General features: G+C 39.6%; 1 protein-coding gene across 2 annotated transcripts in view; it reads left to right on the top strand.

The window, feature by feature from the left end:
* The first annotated feature begins 2,141 nt into the window (after positions 1-2,141).
* The window catches only part of LEPR (leptin receptor), a 36,028-nt gene continuing 19,442 nt past the window's right edge, over positions 2,142-18,727 (top strand). For both annotated transcript variants that reach the window (XM_026074502.1, XM_026074501.1), the window contains exons 1-6: positions 2,142-2,195; positions 4,894-5,202; positions 5,936-6,053; positions 12,799-13,004; positions 15,457-15,602; positions 16,384-16,528. In XM_026074502.1, coding sequence (XP_025930287.1) covers positions 2,156-2,195; positions 4,894-5,202; positions 5,936-6,053; positions 12,799-13,004; positions 15,457-15,602; positions 16,384-16,528 — 964 coding nt within the window. In that variant the 5' untranslated portion in view covers positions 2,142-2,155. The remainder of the gene's footprint in view (positions 2,196-4,893; positions 5,203-5,935; positions 6,054-12,798; positions 13,005-15,456; positions 15,603-16,383; positions 16,529-18,727) is intronic.

Genomic DNA, 18,727 nt, shown 5'->3' with positions numbered 1-18,727 from the left:
CAGTGTTGGGAGACCAAGTGATGGACTGTAACTTTAGGGATTATTTAGAGCTCTCGATGGTGGTAGTTTTTTACTTGTGTTCAAAGTGAGAGCTCTAAAGTAATTTGCAATAACATCCCTGACATAAATTTATAAGCCTCTGAAATATATGTCTGATTTCTTTGGACAATATATGAAAGTGATCTCTGCCAGAGTTTCCTCCTGAAAAGTGGTTGAGCTATTGACTGCAAATTTATGTTGCATCTGTGAAAGAGGAACATGGACTGTCCTTTTTTCCCTCTAGTTTTCATTAAGCCACAAGTTTAATAGTATGAGTAGTCTATGCTTTGGTAAAGTAAGCTATTATAAATGGTTTGTTTCTTCCAGTTAGAAATTTGGAGGAAGAAAAATAGTTAACTTTGATCATAGGTTTTTGCAAATAATTCTAGCCTGTAACTTTATGAAATGACAGTCCTTGTAGAAGATTGTAGCTAGCATAATTCCTCTGGCCTTCATGGCTCACGTATTAGGAGACAGACTAATGGAAGATGTACAGATAAGGTTGGCCTGATAACAGCTGTGCTGAGAGGTAAATTTTCATCTGAAGTAGAGACTGTGAAGTACTACCTTCAAGACTGGGAGCTTTTCTCTTTAATTACTCAGAATGTAGCTCAAAATGTCTTCTGATTACAACCTGAATGAATGGGGAGAAAAGTGGATGGGACTGACTCATCTTGCAGACYGAAATGAAGGTGGTCCGTGCTGAAGAAATGGCCTGGCTCCAGCCCCAGCTGAATTTTCAAGGGTTTTCCGAGTAAGAGAGTTTTCAGGGAGACAACGATGCTGATATATTGGAGCCCTACTGATCAGTTTTGTGCTGCTTTAGGTATTGAATCACCTTTGCCTTAAGCCATTGCCAAGACTTAAAGCAGTGTCAAGGTCATTGGATGATCAGAACTAAGTCTCTGGCGAGGGTGAAAGGGAGCGGAAGGATAGGTGCGAGCCCCGTGGCTTTCCTTACTGTAGCAAATGTGCTCTGTTTTGTGTCAGCAGCCACTGGCTCCTCTGCGGTGCTGCCCTCCACGCTGTGAAAGCTTGTTCAGGCTCTGCCCAGGGCAAGACTGCGCTGATCTACTCGGGCTGTGCACTCACAGCAGTTGTAAATCCAGGAAGGAATTACCAGTTTCCCTCTTCTTGGTCTTCTGTGTCCACATACGCTTTCCTCCAGGCTGTGGAGCCAACAACTACGTAGCTGTTACTGAGACTTCCCTCCTGCTGTAGACTGTGTGTGTAGGACATCCACGCGTCTCCAGAATGAAAGGCCAGTGTGTTACGTAGCATCAGCACCAGTTCTTTTAGTAACATAGATGGCCTCAAGGAAATTGTTCTCAAAGTTATTYGGGGGATGACAATAGGTTGGAGAGAACCCCCTTCTCCCCCCCGCCCAAATCTCGCCTCTTGCCCCTATGTTCTCTGTCTGACTTGATATCTAAATCTTACTAACCATCTTGTTCTGGTTAACTAGAAAGACAACCAGTGTCTGTATTTTACTCTCATGTCCTCTGTTTTTTCTAAAGTATAAAAATGCTTATATTTGGGTTTGGACAGAATTTGTGTGAATAAAGGGCTAAAAATCAAAAAGAACAAGGTATGTACCTAAAAAGAACGAACAGTATTGAAACATTATTGTAATGTTTACTGAAGCCTTCACCTTTGGAACTGGTGCTCACATGTATGCTGTACTTTGAAAACTGAGCATCTCTTGGGCATTTTGATTCTTTAGATTCRTAGTGCCTTTCAGCAGACCAAACCCAGAAGGTGACCAACAATCATAAAGGGCCTGGAGGAGAAAGGTAYGGTGTAGTTCTAATGATGAGAGGAGGGCTGTACTGATGTTTAATTGATATTCTGAGCAATATTACTGAGTTACTTTCTCAAGTGACATTTTGATTTTGTTCTTGCTTACTGTTTATAAAGGAGYGAATATCAAATTAAGTGAGTGCACCATAATTTTAACTTAAAACTAGCAAAACACATGAATTCAGAGAAACATGTTTATATAAGTTTACAAATATTTTGTAGCCTAAGTACCAAATCCTAATAAAATAATAGAATGATAATTATCAGYTCTTAGTTAATTTTCTGTATGTTTTTCAGATCAGCTGTTCAAAACAAGATGTATTGGCAAATCATTCTGACCATGTTTGTGCAGTTGGGTAAGTTACTATAAACATTGTTATTAAAAATAAGTATATTGGAAGTTTATGTAAGATGAAGAGTAATYACTGTTTTTGTGATACAGTGGCACTAAAAATCATACTCCTGGATTGRTATCTTGTCACAATATGCAACTAGAATATGCGAAGATCATGATTTGTCATTGTGCAGAATGAAAATACTGGCCTTCTCAGGGTTGTGCCTATGTGTCTTATCCCCAAAGGACAGTGACCTTAATTCTTAAGATCAGGAAACATCAGAAAAAAGTATGTGGTGAGCCAAGACACATTAAAACAAATGTCTCCGTTAAAATCTGCAAAGATTAAAAGTTTATGGGTAATTTGTTCTATTACCCTAACAAGTCCAAAAGTGGAAGGGAAAATTCAGGTGATGTAGAAACTGATTGTAAAGTTTGTGTTTAGTTCAGTGTAGCCAAGACTTCACTTTGAGTTTTAGCTCTGCCTTTGTACGTAGGCGACATTCCTGCTTTCATGTGCACAATGCAGCTGAAGGATGCTCAATTCACTGTAAATGCTGTTAAATAGAGTAAGTTGTTTTTCTAATTGGGAAATGTCTGTAACTATATTGGTGTATGCTGTTCAGAGACAGCTGGCATTTGCCTTCCTCTCATTTTTTGGATTAAGAAAAAAAATTGCTTAAAGATTTTTGGTGATGATTAGAGAGAAAACAAATACTATAATCCAGCGAAGTTAGTTTCAAATTGTGTCTTTTCACATCTTCACAAAAGATGAAGAATTCATCAGACAATATACATACCTTTATCTGCTTGGTATCAAATATTGCATTGTTGACAAACACTTCTTTAAATAACTTACAGAATGTAAACATTTTCTGTACCTTTTAATTAAAAGACCTGGATGCTTTGGGGAGTTTTCTTCAGAGCCGTTTGTCACTGATTGCTGGCCAGGAAGGAGGTTGCTGAGTGGCCATCTCGCTCTGTTTCCAAGCAGGCAGATATCCATGACTGGCATCTTTGTAGCCTTGTTAACCTAGGCAGGGAATTATGGTACTATTTGAGAAGCAGAGCTATATGCAGTGGCCTTCTGTGTATCTGTGTCATGGACAAACTGTTACATCTGTAGCAGGAAAACATTCTTAATGCATGCTGTCAGTCAATAACTGTATGCTATGATTTATTAAGGGGCTTTTAAGAACTATAGCAATCAATCCTGTGCTAAACATTCTGTATTGTAATACGTTGTAGCTCATTTGTTTTTTTTAACACTTCTGAGGAAATGATAAGTAGCTGCACACATGTTGAGTTTATAGGATTTAGTTAATCCCGTGAGATTGTCTGGTGTGATATGCAAGGGAAAAGGAAGGGTTTTTTTTTTTTTTTTTTTTAAATAAAAGAGATGACTGGCAGGAATATTTCCCTCCCCCCCCCAGCAATTGATTCTGTAAAATGAATAATGTATTAGTTATCTCTCCTGCTTCGTAGGCAGTCATGTCACTTACTCATTTGTTCTTTTTTGTCATGGATTATGGACTAATAGTCTGTTCGGTCAACTGAATCCTCCACATGGAGCCAGGAGACCTAATGAAGCTGGTATTTACAAAGGCACAAACTCTGCCTTGTTAAACAAGAGAGGAGAAAAGAGCAGAACCCTTCAGGAGTCTGGTAATATAAAATGTGTGTAAAGAAAACGAAACACCTCAACACACCAGATAGTAACATGTGTCTGCTTTTAGTGTAACATGCATCTACTTTTAAAAAAACTTTCATTTTATACTTTTGTATTATTTAGCTTATGCTTATGTGCCATTAATGAAACAGTGATAGTGACAGAGAGAAATTCTGTTTTTCTTATTTTAGCTATTGTAAGGCATTGAACATGAATTAATTTCTGCATAATGAACTGTTTAAAATTTTCATGCCTTTACTGAGTAAAATGCTAAAAACAAGAAAGTACACAAATCAACCACATGCCTTTCTTTAACTAGAACTTTAATCTTTGGAATTAATTCAGTATTTTACAGTAAGCTATTTATGGAAGGGATGTGTTCATCATTCTCAAGTCATTATTAGCATAATTCAAGCTATGACTTACCAACAAGAGCTACAGCTGTGGTCAGAGGGATTTTATTTTGAGGAATCTAAGTCTGATGGAAAAGATAATGGTTTTCCTACATCTCATTTCCCAGATAATGCCCTTGGGTTGTGTAGTTACCATCGAGTCATATGTTCTTGTGAAACTGTTCTTTGGGATTTAAGAGTTACAAAGTGTCTGTGTCATTTACAATGGGATTATTTTTTCAAAAACCATGGAGCCATATCATAAATACTGGATTGCAAATGTCCCAGTACTCCAGGGAGATAGGAGACTCCTATCTGTAAAGTGCATGAACTTAGATTTAGGAGTCGTTGTATTTTGAGTTCATTTAAACCAAAGGGGGTGCTTCCCCTACTGTCTTGGTCTTGGCCTATCTCAAGAGCTTGAGGAAACAAAAAGTTAGGTGCAGTGACTGTGAGGAGAAGGCTGGCATCTGTCAGTTGTGAGACACCAGTTCAGAGGGGATGTTTTCAACAATTTTTGCCTCCAACTCGGAGGAGACTAGCCCCTGGAATTTGTTTAATTTTCATTTAATGCAAGTGTTTCTGTATAACATAGACCACTCCCTTTACATTATAAAGTAATATGATTTTTTTCCTTTACTTTGTCTTTATATTTGCAGACTTTCTTCAAATGGCAGTTGCCCATTGTATGGTGTATCAGATTCCTCCCAGGAACTTTTCATTACCTTGTGTGCTGCTGAATGAGACGCTTTTGAGTCCTTTCTCTGCTAGAACTGTAGAGGGCTGGGCTGGTTTGAACAGAGAGCATGGAGCTGCTGAAGCCAACTCTCCCTTGATAATGACTGAAGAAAGTTTTCTCTGTTGCCTTTGGAGTGATAATAACATTGATTGCTCTTTGTACAGAGCAAGCATGCAAGCAAGGATGTTTATTCCTTCAGAAATAAGCATCTCGGCTTCTCGGGAAACAGGTAGATTTTTCAGTCAAGAGCATAATAAGTTATTTGTTCTTCAGAAAAAAAGTTTAGGGAGTCATTTTTAGCCAGAACAAACAACATAGTATGGTAAAATCCTTCCTCGCAGAAGCCTGAAATGGAAGGTAAAGGAAAACTGTATAGCATAGATTCAAAGGGGGGAAAAAAACATTGGCTGCCCTTCTAGGGGAATGTTGAATAAACTATGTAGCACTGCATATGAGCGCATAAGCCCAGATCTTCAAAGGTGTTTAGCCACTGTGGGAAATAGTTTAAATACTTCTGCAGTTGCAGGCTTTAAACCCCTTCAGGAGGAGAGAGAGACTGAGAGCAAGTGCTGTCTCTTCTGCCTGGATTGTGAAGCCTTTGTAAATATCTGTACATGAATTAGACTGTATTATTCTTTTCCTGGACTGTTTTCCCCTTTCATATACTCAATCTCTGAGCAACATACTGGCCTGTTGGCCTGCTGCTATCAATGGCAGCAATCCCATTGACTTCAGTAGAGTAGAATTTCATTTTATAAGAACTGTCTCATGGAACAAATAAATGTCTTTTGAAGACTGCCAGACTAAATTGTTCATAAACATTTGCACACGTGGTGCCCAGCCACATCTTGATGGATATCTGTTAAATGCCCTCTCTTTTTGAGTGAATTTTATCCTGGCACTTCAATTGTTTTTTGGTTTTAATATAGTTCAGAAATGTTTAATCCCTTTCTTTTGTTTAGATTCAAATTGGAACATTGAATGCTGGATTAAAGGAGAGCTGGACCTGTTAGTTTGTGGCCTGCGGTTTTTGAAGTTGTACTTGAGATCTCATTTGAAGGTTAATCTTTTATATGCTGTGTAAGTACAGACTGTGTCAAGTTTGTCACTGTTAGCATCAGGAATCTGAAAGCATTTTCTAAAACACCAGTTGTGGTCTCACAAGCTTGCAGCACAGTGGTAGCATTAGCTTCACGAGCAGATAATGTTATGTCCCTTTCTTATCTAACAGTAATCTAAGACAACATGGAAAGCTTATGGTTCTGCCTTTGAATAAGAAATGATTAGCATATGGCAGTTCCTCTTTTCTGTCCTGTTCATATTCCTTTTGTAAAATGGTTATTTTAATTAAGTCACTGTTGACTTGCTACAATATCTTTGCTTTTACAGTTGCTTAATTTTGAAGCTGTGATCTTGGTTCTGCCTTTTTTATGCTTTTGTCCAGAATGTTATCTCTCTTGAAGTAATTGATTTTGTTACTTAACACTTAATACAATGCCCAGTGCTTCTCTAATCATTTTGGTGCCTCTGAGAGGTGAGCAGCCACCTGTGTAGTTGTCACTGTGGTAAATATTCTTTGGAAAAGTAATAGATGGTAATCATCCTGACTGTGGGGTGGGCAGGTCTTTTGTACATGACCTCTCTGATTTGGTCTTAAAAGGATCTATTTGATTCCACTTCGAAACCCTATGGAATTTCCTGTATTACTGATAGATTGGAAAGCATGATATTTCCTGCCTGTTGCTCAGCAGACTCAAAAATTGTTTGAGATCAAAGTGTCATTATAGACAGCCAGGCTCAAAAATTGTTTGAGGTCAAAGGGTCATTATAGACAGTGCGACCACACAGACTTAATTTCCTTAGGAAACAGGCTAAGTACAAATAGTTGCCATGCTGAATTTACAGGTGACAACTTATATTTAAAAAGTCAGAACTGGATGACAGATATCACTTAAAACAAATTATCCCTGTTGTCAGGGTAGAAAGCAACTGTGTTATCTGGTAATAAATGTGGATTTTTAGTTGACAGGATACTTTAAACCTGAAACCAGATTTCGAGTGGGTTCCTGTTTCCAGTGTTCCTCATGAATTTCAATTCTGAAATACCATTACATGTTTTTTGTGGGAGAAGTAAATCTGACTTCGTCTCGGTTTCATCCACATTCTCGCCTGCAAAATAGAAATATCTTAGCCAGTAATCCTAGTGTAATAATCCGTATATTGATTTTTGGTGTGCCTCATGCCCATGGAACAACAAATTCAAGTCTCAGCTGGATAAAGAGGTTCTTTGTCTTATGAAGGGAATTCAGTAAGTATCATGCAACTTCGGAGAGCTGACCATATAGGCTAACATGGGTCCTTGTGGCATTTCTGGATTTGATTACTTTTTTTATGCAAGGGCAAGATGCAGTGCAGTCCCTGACATTGGAGAACTTGCTTCACTTCCCAGAGTTCATGTTAATATTTTTCTTTCAGGGTCCCTGTGTTCTGGGGGAACAGCTAGCAAAACATTTCGTATTTTGGTGAAGTGACAGCTTTCCCTGTTGGCTAGCTGATACCTTAACATTTTATTCATATGAGCCAAAATACCTTGAAAACATTCCCAGTTTTAAAATATGCATTCCTGGCATTTGTTACTCCCTGGGAGTCTGGAGATCATGCCAGATTCTCACATATAAGACAGGCGAGCTACAAAAATAATGACCTAGAAGAATCTACAACAAAATACTTGGGTCCTCACCAGTTTTAAGTCTTTCAGCATTAAATAGTATCGTTTTCATTTTACCCACCCACAGTTTGCCTGTTTGTAATGATATCAGGTAGCTTTGAATAGAAAATGCTTTGTTCTGTCCAAAACAGTGCTATGACTGTTTTCTATAAGAGGGGCTCAGGCGAGGGTAATGATAAGGCTTTTGACCTTTCCTAGCAGTATCTTTTTGGGAGGAGAACGTTTATTCTGAAACATAATTAGACAAATTAAATTTAATTGTCTACCATAAGTGAATGATCTTCTTTCCAGTTGTGTATTCTAGCAATGCTGGAAAGCCTGATGATTAATTGTATAAACTGAAATCAGTTAGCGTTAGGGTTGCTTTCATAGTGACACAGGTGAATTCACCTGTATCAGCAAGGTATCAGTGAATTTTGAGCACTGATCATAACTTGCCTTTCCATAGACAGTGATGAATAGTAATTTAAGATTATTACTAATTTTGAGATTAATTTAATTTAAATGACAACAAATTCTGAAGCATAGTTGAATTGTGCATTGAAATACAAAACATTTAGGAACTTGGTGTTGACTAAAAAAACTATTCCTACACAACTGAAATGTGCAGAATTTGGAGCAGAATAGAAAACCAAGGGCTTGGACACCAGCCCGTGTTGCAGCATTATTTGCTTCTGTGGTTCAGGACATCCAGTTTTGGGTGGTTTTGTTGTTGTTGTTGTTGCTTTTTTCCCCTCTCCCCTCTTCTTCTGTAGTCTCTTAAACTTTAGTCCCATATTTCCAGCTTTAAGTCACATTGCCTTTGCACATTTGCCCTCCCCTCTCTGCCAGCCATTAAAAAGGTAGATGTAATTTCTTCTGTTGACCCTCCGAGGCAGGCCCTGGTAATCCATTYGCACAAATTCATATGTTTAGTACCTCTCTGGTTCTTGCTTATCCCTCTGTGCCAAGATAAAACATCTCTCCAGTTCCAGCAGCCAGCAATATAAAACTGATCAGGGACATTAATATACATGAATATAGTTTCTAAACCCTCTCCCCCGCCCTTGCCACAGTTTCTTGGCTCTGCCTGCTTTTGTGTGATACAAAATTCTTGTTGAGCCACAGTGTATGGCTTCTCTCAGCTTGCTGCAAGTCTGATGGAAAACTCCAGTTTTTAATAGCCTGCTGGGTTTGCTTTGTTTCAAGTTTCCCCAAAGTATTTCTTTCATTCTGCTGAATGAAGGCACTGCTCTCTCCTGAAATTCTGAGGGCTTTATAAGCACAAGCTCATCTAAAATCAGTATTTGCAGTTTAGGAGCAATGGCTGTTTGGTGACCGGGTCCGTCTGCAGGCAGAGTGAAGGTGATGGGCTACCCGTGCAATCCCAGGCTGTGGCAGTTCTCCAGAATACTTTAGCTTTCTGCAATTTTGCTTGTGTTTGGGTCACAACACATTTAGCCCTGGCTTGGCAAATCTTTCTTGGATCTTGGAGTAAGTTGATGTGGACCTTTCCTGAAGCTGTCTGTTCTCTTATCCCAAACTCAGTTTTGTGAGTTAGTCCCTGTGTCTTTTCAGTCTGCTGAAATGCAGATACAATTATCCTATTTCTTAGTATCTGGATGTCTTTCTCCGAGAACAGAGTGTACCTGGCATCTGGTAATACAGCGTAGTCTTTTCCTGTGCTTTGTGCTAGTTGCCTGAAAAAGCAGTGAGGTGTTCAGAGGAGAAGTCTATGGTATGGAAGCAAGATACTGGTAGTTTTCTGTCGCGAGTGGTGGAGGACCTGCCTGGCATGGAGCCACAGGACTTTCTGCTAGTTACACTTGCATTCCTACACAGAGCAGTGTGTACAGTAAACAAATAAAAAAGCTTGTGTGGTGGGAGCAGGGAGGAATAACAGCCCATGCCTGTTTACTCCCAAGCAGATGACCTTTGAGACACAACATTAACACAACACAGGAAGGAGCGCTACCCTTCTTTCCCAGTACGCAGGTGATCTGGGTGCATATAAGCTCAGTTCAACTGTTAAAATTTGAAATAATCATTAGGAGTGATTTTACAAGGCTGAAAGACACAGTTGGGACTGATTGTGTCACATAAACAACATAGAAAGCCTTAGATGAGCTGCGACTGTTACTGTTTGTGATAATGCCTGAACAAACAGTAATGCAGAGAGGAGCCCTCCAGCACGCTGGGGCTGTAGAGTGCTGAGGACGTCGATATCTGAAAACTGAGAAATTGAAATAGATGTGGACACTGAGAGTTTGGGTCTGAGTTTGGATCGGCTTTAAGGCCTGCATCTAGGGAACCAGAATGTGGAAGCAGCCTCAGTGGTATTTTTGGGTTGAAATAGAGGGAACTGGGTGATATCCGTTGGCTGGAATGTAGCCGTGGTGAAAGCACAGTGCGGAGCCCCACTCCGCTTGGCTGGGACTCTTGGCTCTCAGGGGCTTCAGCCTGGTGTGGGTCTGAGTCTGCAGGGCGTGCTGAGGCTGCAGGAGGGACTGCAGCACCGACCGCTCTTGGCCACTGGGCTTCAGGGATATAAATGTGCTTTTAAATGCTGCTCTTTAAAGGCTGATAAACTCTTTCATGTCTTAATTTTCTGTATGCTCTAGATGGATAAAGGAGTTGGGGAGGATACTGAGACATTAATGATTTTTGTTTGTGGATTTGTATTCCTGAGGCCCAAAGGGAAGCCTTACTTGCATACTGGAATGTTTAATATCTTTGTATATTCTTTGGATAATATAAAATTGATATAAAATAAGATATTTTCAAGTCTTTGGGGACTAGTAGGCTTCACTGATTACAAATAGCTGAGCTATTGCAATGCTAATTTAAGTAAAGAGTGTATATTATTGTAATTTGGTGTCTTCATGGAAGTGTTATTTAAAAATCTGAAACCTGTCAGTAACAACTATACTTACTAAGGCACATGAGCCATATTGGATCTGGAGGTTAATTAGAARTAATTACAGATTTGTTATGGGTTGATTGTATTTCTTTGAGACTAATTATAAAAGTTGTGAGCAACGATAGGCAGGGAAATTCAAAGGAGTTTTTGTGAAAAATTTTAAAGGAATGCAGGAGGAAGAAGTGGGACTACATCTAGGAAAGACAGAAATACTCCAAGAAATACAGAAGCTGTATGTCTGCCAAGTACAGTTAGCATAAAGTTGCATACTACTTGTGTCCTCAAGTCTATGAATGCTGGCAAAAAATACTGTGGGAATGTCATTGTTGACTGACTGTAGCACTGACAGCTGTAAACTACATGAGAAACCTGACTTGGGGGGTTGCTACGGCAGAGCACAGGTGCTTTGAGAGAATAGTGTCATTGAACATATTTTTGTTACCACCTTCAAAGAGCATCATAAAAACAAGCAGGTGGACACCTAATGTGTGTTTGATCCATGAAGGATGAGAACAGTGAAGCTCTGGCTCAAGGAGATCCATGTGTGTAGCTGTTGGATTTCCTTGCGGTCGCGTACAGCATGGGTTACACGTGCTCTTTCCCCGAAGTCATCAGCCCTTTGTTCACTTCCAATCTCCCCTCAGTTTCCAACCTTTCAAAATCACTTTTTTTTTTTAAATATGGCAGATTATGGTAACGTGATCAGTGAACCATGCCCATTTCCCCTGTGCGTTTCAGTCAGCTTTGGGCCTACTTGTGCGTTGCTTATAAATTGGAAATAATTTGACTGAAATAAGTGGAGACACAGGAATTGAAAACATATGTAACAGAGTAATCATGCATTGCTCTAAAGATGTATGTAAAGCCCACTCGCTTGAAAAGAGTCTGTGTACTAACGTGTACATGGGAAATAGTATGGGTCTTCTTGCTGCTGTTTCTTGAAGTTGACCCAAGGAAAATGACAATATGTATTTCAGAGGTATAATCTAAATGTGGTGGCCGGTATTCCAGTATGAATGCATATGTTCTTTTTTTATCCTGTAAAATATTTGATATCAACAAGAGATATAATGCACAGCTGTATGTATCTGTATACAATATTTTGTCATTTATTTCCTTTAAAATCTATTGAAATCATATTATTAGAAAAACTGATTAAACTGTTTATGAAACATATGTTATGCCCAAGCTGCTATGCATTGTTTAAGACTATGAAAGTTTCTTAGACCATACAATTTTTGCAGTGCATTATGAAATCAAAGACTGTTATGTTAAACACTCCAGGAAAGAGTCCTGATAGAAAAAAAATTCTTGAAACTAAATCTGGAGTTTCAGTCAAAAATAGTCCCATGATCTTTACCCTGAGAAGGAATCAAAGCAAAATGCAGTAAGAGTTACTTAGCAAAATACTTTCCATGGGTCTGTCCAAGGCAACAGTGGTAATATTTGTGATTAAATAATTTGCTTTCTTAGGAAAAGTCAAGTTATCTAAGAAACAAACATGCTTTGCCTAAAAATAGCTGAAGTCTTAGCTTAGAATTAACTGCACGAAGTTAAGACTTTTGGGGAACATAGATGTCTCTTTTTGTGGGTTTTGTTTTGTTTTGTTTCCCCTCCCCCCCCCCAAATGCTGTAAGTTGTTGACAACTGATACTAAATGTATTTTGAACAGTGGGGTTATTTAGCCTCATGTAGTTGCAAAACTTGTTTTCTTTTCACTGGAATAAGAGCTTTTGATTGTTATATAGCTTATGAAGGAATGTTAAATGTGTTTTGATTTTATTTCAGTGTCTCACGACTAGGAATTAGAATGTAATCTCTACAGGGGTCAGAGAATTCCCAATTTGTCTGCTGTAGGGTAAATTTATCTTCCTAAGAAGCATCTAGTAATAGCTACCATCAGGAATTGGAAACTAGACTGACTAAACTATGGATCCCATCTAGTATGGTAACACATTTGGTTTAAGGTCAACCCTTAGGAATACTTTTCATGAAATAATTTTAACTACTTTACTGGGAAAAAATTTTAAAGAGGAGAAGAAGCAAAGCAAAAACAATTGGTTACAGTTACTGCCTTTTTAGGCAACTCATTTCTTTTCATTAGTTTTTGCTGTAAATAAACCTTATCCAGAAGGACAAACATCCTCTGTTAAAATAGACTGTAGACAGAATTACTTTTTTTTTCTTTTTTCTTGTAGATCGGAGCTGTCGCTGGGAGAAGTATCTACGAGCTCTCTAAAGGGGGCTGTAATGGTTGCTCCTTGTGACTGCAGTGAGTATGACAAGTGTGAGTGCTGCGTTCCTTCTCTGAGACTCAACTACACCTACATCATGTGGCTGCAGATTATGATCGGTCTAACGCCTCTTTGGTCACCTTTAATGTCTGTCAAGCCCATCAACATAGGTAAGTATGACCTATATTCTGAACTTTTTTTAATAGAGGACAAGAGCAGGATGTCTTCTGTGGAGAAAGAGAGCACAGCAGAACAGGGAAAAAACTTCCTGGTGCTGTCTTAATTGTTTGGGACAGTGCTGTAAGCATTTCTTAAGCTGTCTGATGCCTGTCTGGGCTCTAGTACAAAACCATGTTGAGGAAAGACCGGGCCATCAATGTGCTTGAGCTTTCAGTTCTAATCAGGGGCTGCTTGTGCCTGGTCTCAGGCAGTGGTGGAGCTTGTCTTTCTGTGTTGCTAAGGACTTAAAAAGTGGAGGGGAAAAAAAAGAGCTTTTCTTAAAGCTGCTTAGCAAATAAGACTACCTGTTCCACTAAGCAGCTGTTAGCTGGATGCCTTCTCCTTTACACATGTAATTCCATTTTTTTTCCAAGTTGGAAAATATTCCTCTAATATTTAATCAAGTTAAAGCTACAGTGACATTAAATCACAAAAACATTTGATATCTGTTGCTCTCCAGTATGCATAGTAGCAGATCTTGGCAAATTTCGAAATGGCAGGGACTCTTTCAGCTGTGGAAAAAAATAGAATTTTTGTAAACTTCTTAACTGATGTGTTTTGCAGACAGAATAACTGAAAAGCCTGTAGGTGGGTTAGTTTTGAAGATGAGGGATTGCATTCATCATCATACTGCTTTTAAGTTACATTACAGGAAAAAATGTCAAAACTCAGGGCTGCGTCTGCCAGTGTTAAGAGTGACATAATTAACTTTTTCTGCTTAGTGAAGTATATTTTTAAAATGTGTAATATTCGTACATGCTCTGCTAAGACTTAGCTCAATAAAAAAAATTGTTTGAAAATGAAAATATAAATACTTGTGTAAGAGTTGTATGCTCATAAATGGTATCAATAGAATAGATGATAGCAGAATGAGAAAACCTCATTTTTTTGTGTTATATTATAGCTAAGATGCACAAAAATGTGATGTAAAAACTACTAAGTAATGTTTTAAAAGTTATGAACTTCTCACAAATCACGCATTTCTCCTAGTCTTCATTAAATTAGTTGCTTTGAGATGGTATATAAGATTTGGATAAGTAATAAGAGAATAAGATCTGGCTCCACATAATGAATTTATACGGAAAATAATAACAGTTGTTTGGTACACTGAGTGAGATTCCCGTAATACCTCTCAAATGAGACAACCTGTAGAGCAGAGAGATCGGCGAATGGCCATTTTGTACTTAATCCGATACTGATAGGCGCACGCTCTTACTTGAGCGGACCCCAGTGGAACCGCAGGAGGTCCCGGGGCAGACTGGCGTGTTGTCTGATCGCGTGGGTCAAATGTCTGGAGCCAGTTCTGGTTCTCCATTGCACTGGCTAAGCGCTGTGGACATGCATCTGCTTCCTAACTCTGCTAGCTCGGTTACTGCTGGCAGCCCACCTTTCCCTGCGTGGTCATTCCCAGTCACCCGTTAGAGCTACTTGTACGAGCCCTTCCCTGCCTGCTGCACTCGCGTTACCCAGGTTAACAAAGCCGTGGAGTAGGTAGCGTAAATCTCGGAATGGCTGCATGGAAGTGGTGTTCATCTCTGGCAGGGGGTGAGGGCAAGCTGTGGACATGCAGCGCAGCTGGAACCAGAAGGGAACGTGTGTCCGCTGCCTGAGATGCTTGGAAATGCTTTCTTTTCAGATTAGGCACATGCTGTTTACTCTGCAGTGGTTTTTAATAGGATATGACTCTTGTATGGGAGAAGCTGAGTGTCCAGTGAGGACAAGATCAACCGAAAGACATGGTAATTATGCAGTGATATGAAAAGTTCTCAGTAACGGGTAAAAGTAGGATCCAAGTTGCCTACCTTTATCCGAGGAAGAGTGAATGTAATACTAACCATCATTCTAAATTGCCCATCCATTTCCTCCTCCAGAGAGTTCTCTTTACCCGTGTGGGAACTTTCTGAAACCCTCCATTTTTACTTTGCCTTAATGTAGCTCTATTGGAGACCATCTTTCATAGCCATAATCACTGTAGAAGGGATGGGAATATTTAGAAAGTCTTTGTGTACAATATGAGGACATTATCTCCTGCCTGTTAAGGAGCTGAGCAAATTGCTTTGCACAGCACTCCATCCCTCTCAACCCTCTCTTCAGCAAAACAGGTAAGCTAGTGCTTGGCTGCTGAGTAGACGCATTGCCAAAGGCAAGAAATTCATTCCGTTTTAAGGTTAACATTAGGTCAAACAGCATGGCCTGATAGCTAACTATATAATATTCCCAGGATGCACTTTCCTAGTGATACGACACAATGCTGCTCTGACATACATTAGCTATAGAGCTGCTTTTGAAAACGGAACTTAAAGAAAAGGCATGAAAGAGATTTCTGAATCAGTGAAAAACATTACAGCCAGCAGTCACAGGCAATAATCTTAGCAGTAAACTTGTAATTTAATTTGTTGGCAGTAAAGCCTGAACCTCCTTTGAACCTGCATCTAGAAATGACAGAGAAAGGTCAAGTGAAGATCTGCTGGTCTGACCCAGTGCTGATGCCATACCCACTTAAGTATGAAGTAAAGTTCTCCGCAAATTCAAGTCAAAACAGCTGGCAGGTGAGTCAGCTCTGTTCTCTGTGTTTTAAGATGGAGCAGTGCAACTCTGCAGGTCTCTTCCAGAGTCCTGGATTTTTTACAACCCTCCCTGTCCCTCGGGTTGTGGCACTGGTGAGCTGAGCAATGTGGCTGGTCTGGTGGAGCTGGGCATGGCACGCTGTTTCCTTCTGAGCTGGTGTGAACAGCAGACCCTGGTAAACATCAGCAGTGTGGTGAAGCTGGCAGGCTGGACTTTACATCTGTTATACTAGGAGAGCCATCACCCAAGGATGAGAGACCCATCTCGCTTTGGATTGTGGTTACACAAACTCCCATGCTCCTTTTTGGATGAAAATCTAGATTCCATGAAGTCCAAAGGCAAAGCTCTCTCCTTTCAGCAAAACCCTAATTCCATGATAGATGTGTGTATGTTTAATATTTGTAGCTTTTACTAATGAATTGCTTTTTCTGTTGCAACTGTACAGCTGGCTCTGGGGTAAAAAGCAGTTTATAATTAGCAGCCCATAACAAAATAACATATTTTTCACCAGGGTATCTAACTTTTAACATATTCAAATTTACAGTAAATTCAAAGAAGAGAGCTTTGTTTCACCCATCTTGCTACCTAAAAATAACAGCTTTCTCTAGACTAACARTTTGTTTTGGTCTTGTTGACTTCTCGCTCGCTCGCTTGCTCTTGTGCACTTTCTTCCTCTCTTTCTCTCTCTCTCTCTTTTTTTTTTTTTCTTCTCTCTTCCCTGAAGGTGTTATACATTAATGATGGTTTCTGATAATCCAACAGGTGGTTCGAGTTGTCCTAGAAACTTCTTTGGCCATAGACAATACACTGCTTGATTCCTTATATTTAGTTCAAGTGCGGTGCAAGAATCTGTATGGTCCAGGGTTCTGGAGTGACTGGAGCACACCGTATGATCTGCACTCAGGAGGTAAGTTGTGTGCAGTCACCCTGAGCAGTAAGTAGTCTTTTGAAGTAGAATGGATTTTTCCAGTTTGGTTTGTTTTGTGGAATGAAAATGCGTGAGCGCATGTTAGGCAGTGTGGTACAGTACGCTATGTGCATGAGTTGGGCTGAAAACTCCTCTGGAAATTCTTTCTTCTGCTGCTTCTCTTTCCATATAGCTCTGCCTCTGATTCTGCTTTTGTCTTTGTATGAGACTTGCATTTAAAGGAGTTCTGGACTAATGCGTGCAGACTGCACAGTCATGTCCTTGTCAGTTCCTTGCTTTGCCCTGTTGCTTGTTCACCAGGCACCTGAAGTTCAGACCTGGAAGCAGTTCTTTTTCTAAGGGTTCTTCCATTTTAAAAGACGGTGGTAGTGTTTGTCTACTCGATATGAGAAATTTCTCCTAATGCTTTCTCTAACTTTTAGTTTAGTGTGAGGTTTTGTAGCTGAACTGAAAGCATGGAATGCAGGTTGGGGTTTGTAGTTTTCATATAATACGTCACGGTTTGTAATGTTGAGCACAATCCATAAACTTCACATAATAATTCCCAGTCAGTCAGTCCTGATGTATGCTGCTTTAGTTTTAAGCTTATAATCTTATCTGCTGTAAGCAATTTAGTATCCAAACAGGGCGAGTCTTCTGATGTGTTGCACACAGTGAGGGCTCTCCTGCACTCAGTATGGCTCCTTTGGATTCAATGAGGTCCCTTACATCAGCGTAGCTGCCGCTAAAATGGTGGAGCGTAATGGCTCTTTCTTCACTGCTGGAGTACACTGGAAGAGAGAGATTTTTTTATTTGGCAAATCCTTGCTCAGTCGTCATGATTGCTGATTTGCTGTGTATACTACACTGTTTTGGGTCAGCCTAAAGGTGTCAGGATTTTTTGCGTTGTATTTTTCCATACTCTGTTTACGGTTAACTGGAAATATTTTGTTCTGTGTTGTCACTGTCCTCAGAACTATCATGTGACAGTAATGAGCGCCTTACCTAGGCACATACTCATGCTTACTGTAGATAAATAATCTAATGTATATGCTTCAGTCAAGCACCCGAGTAAATAGCTAAACTCTGCAGAGGCGGTTGTCTTCCAACAAGGCTGAAGATGCTCAGACCCTCTTGGTTACAGAGCATGTAACACAGGGTGTCTGATTACAGACTTAGAGGCCTAACTGGCCTTTAATTTTTTGTTTTATATATATAAAAGATACTATAGCAAAATCATATATCTTTAACTTATTTTTGTTTTCTCTCACACACGTATGCTCATGTTTTCAGAAAGGGTTTATGAGTGTTTTAAAACACAAGCATGTATGTAAAAGAGGTACAGTAGATACTATTAGATCTTTTTTTTTTTTAATTTAACAACCTGTTAGGGGATATGTAATTGTATTAAACACACATCTCATCAGCAAAATAAAACCATTTTGACAAGCCTGGTGGCAGTATAAAGAAAGTAATTTCATGACTGCAGGAAGCTCAAATTGGCCTGTTTGCCTAATCTTAGGATGAGCCAATGGAAGAACAGCGGAGCGCGGAGTGCAGCTGGTAGCAACAGAGAGGCTGGTAACAGGGACACTGCCTTGCATTCGTGTAAGCACGTTAATACTAGAAGAATAAATGCTGAAATCAAGCAGTTGTATTTTTGTACAGCTGGCTAGTTTTATATTCTGATTTGTATTTATTAAGAAAGTCTCTGATGATGACAGTATTGTAGTTCTGCTCTGCCATCTGAGAGGGTCTGTATTTTGGAAAGGTCCTAAAAATATCCAAGGCGGTTCCTGCATGACAGAACACAAACCTGTTCTGGTAAGGAGTTCCGTGCTGGCGTTGGGTTGCCCTTCAACAAACTCTTCCTTTTTAGCAGGTGTATAACACGTGTAGCTTCCCTGAGTACCTGACCGATTTAGGCTGAGTTTATGCCTGTTTACGTGCTTTGCAAAATCAGGTGAATTGCTTATTATATTGCTGCTGCCATTTGGTACCCACTGCGCTAATGAGATTGTAAAACAAGTTTTTGAGATATGAAACTCCTGCTGACTTAAACGGGAGCAGAATTAGTAACTCTCGGAAAGCCTGATTTTCTGCAATACTGAATAGTGAATCTTTCTAAGCATGTATCCCAGTATGACAGTAATGATTCAGCTAGCGTATGCCTTCAGCATGCTTGCAGGGTTTAAAGAG

This window comes from Apteryx rowi, unplaced genomic scaffold, assembly GCF_003343035.1.
Source record: "Apteryx rowi isolate R43461 unplaced genomic scaffold, aptRow1 scaffold_39, whole genome shotgun sequence".
NCBI lineage: Eukaryota > Metazoa > Chordata > Aves > Apterygiformes > Apterygidae > Apteryx > Apteryx rowi.
The sequence above is the reverse complement of the archived record's forward strand: the minus strand, read 5'-3'. Positions and strand labels throughout refer to the sequence as shown.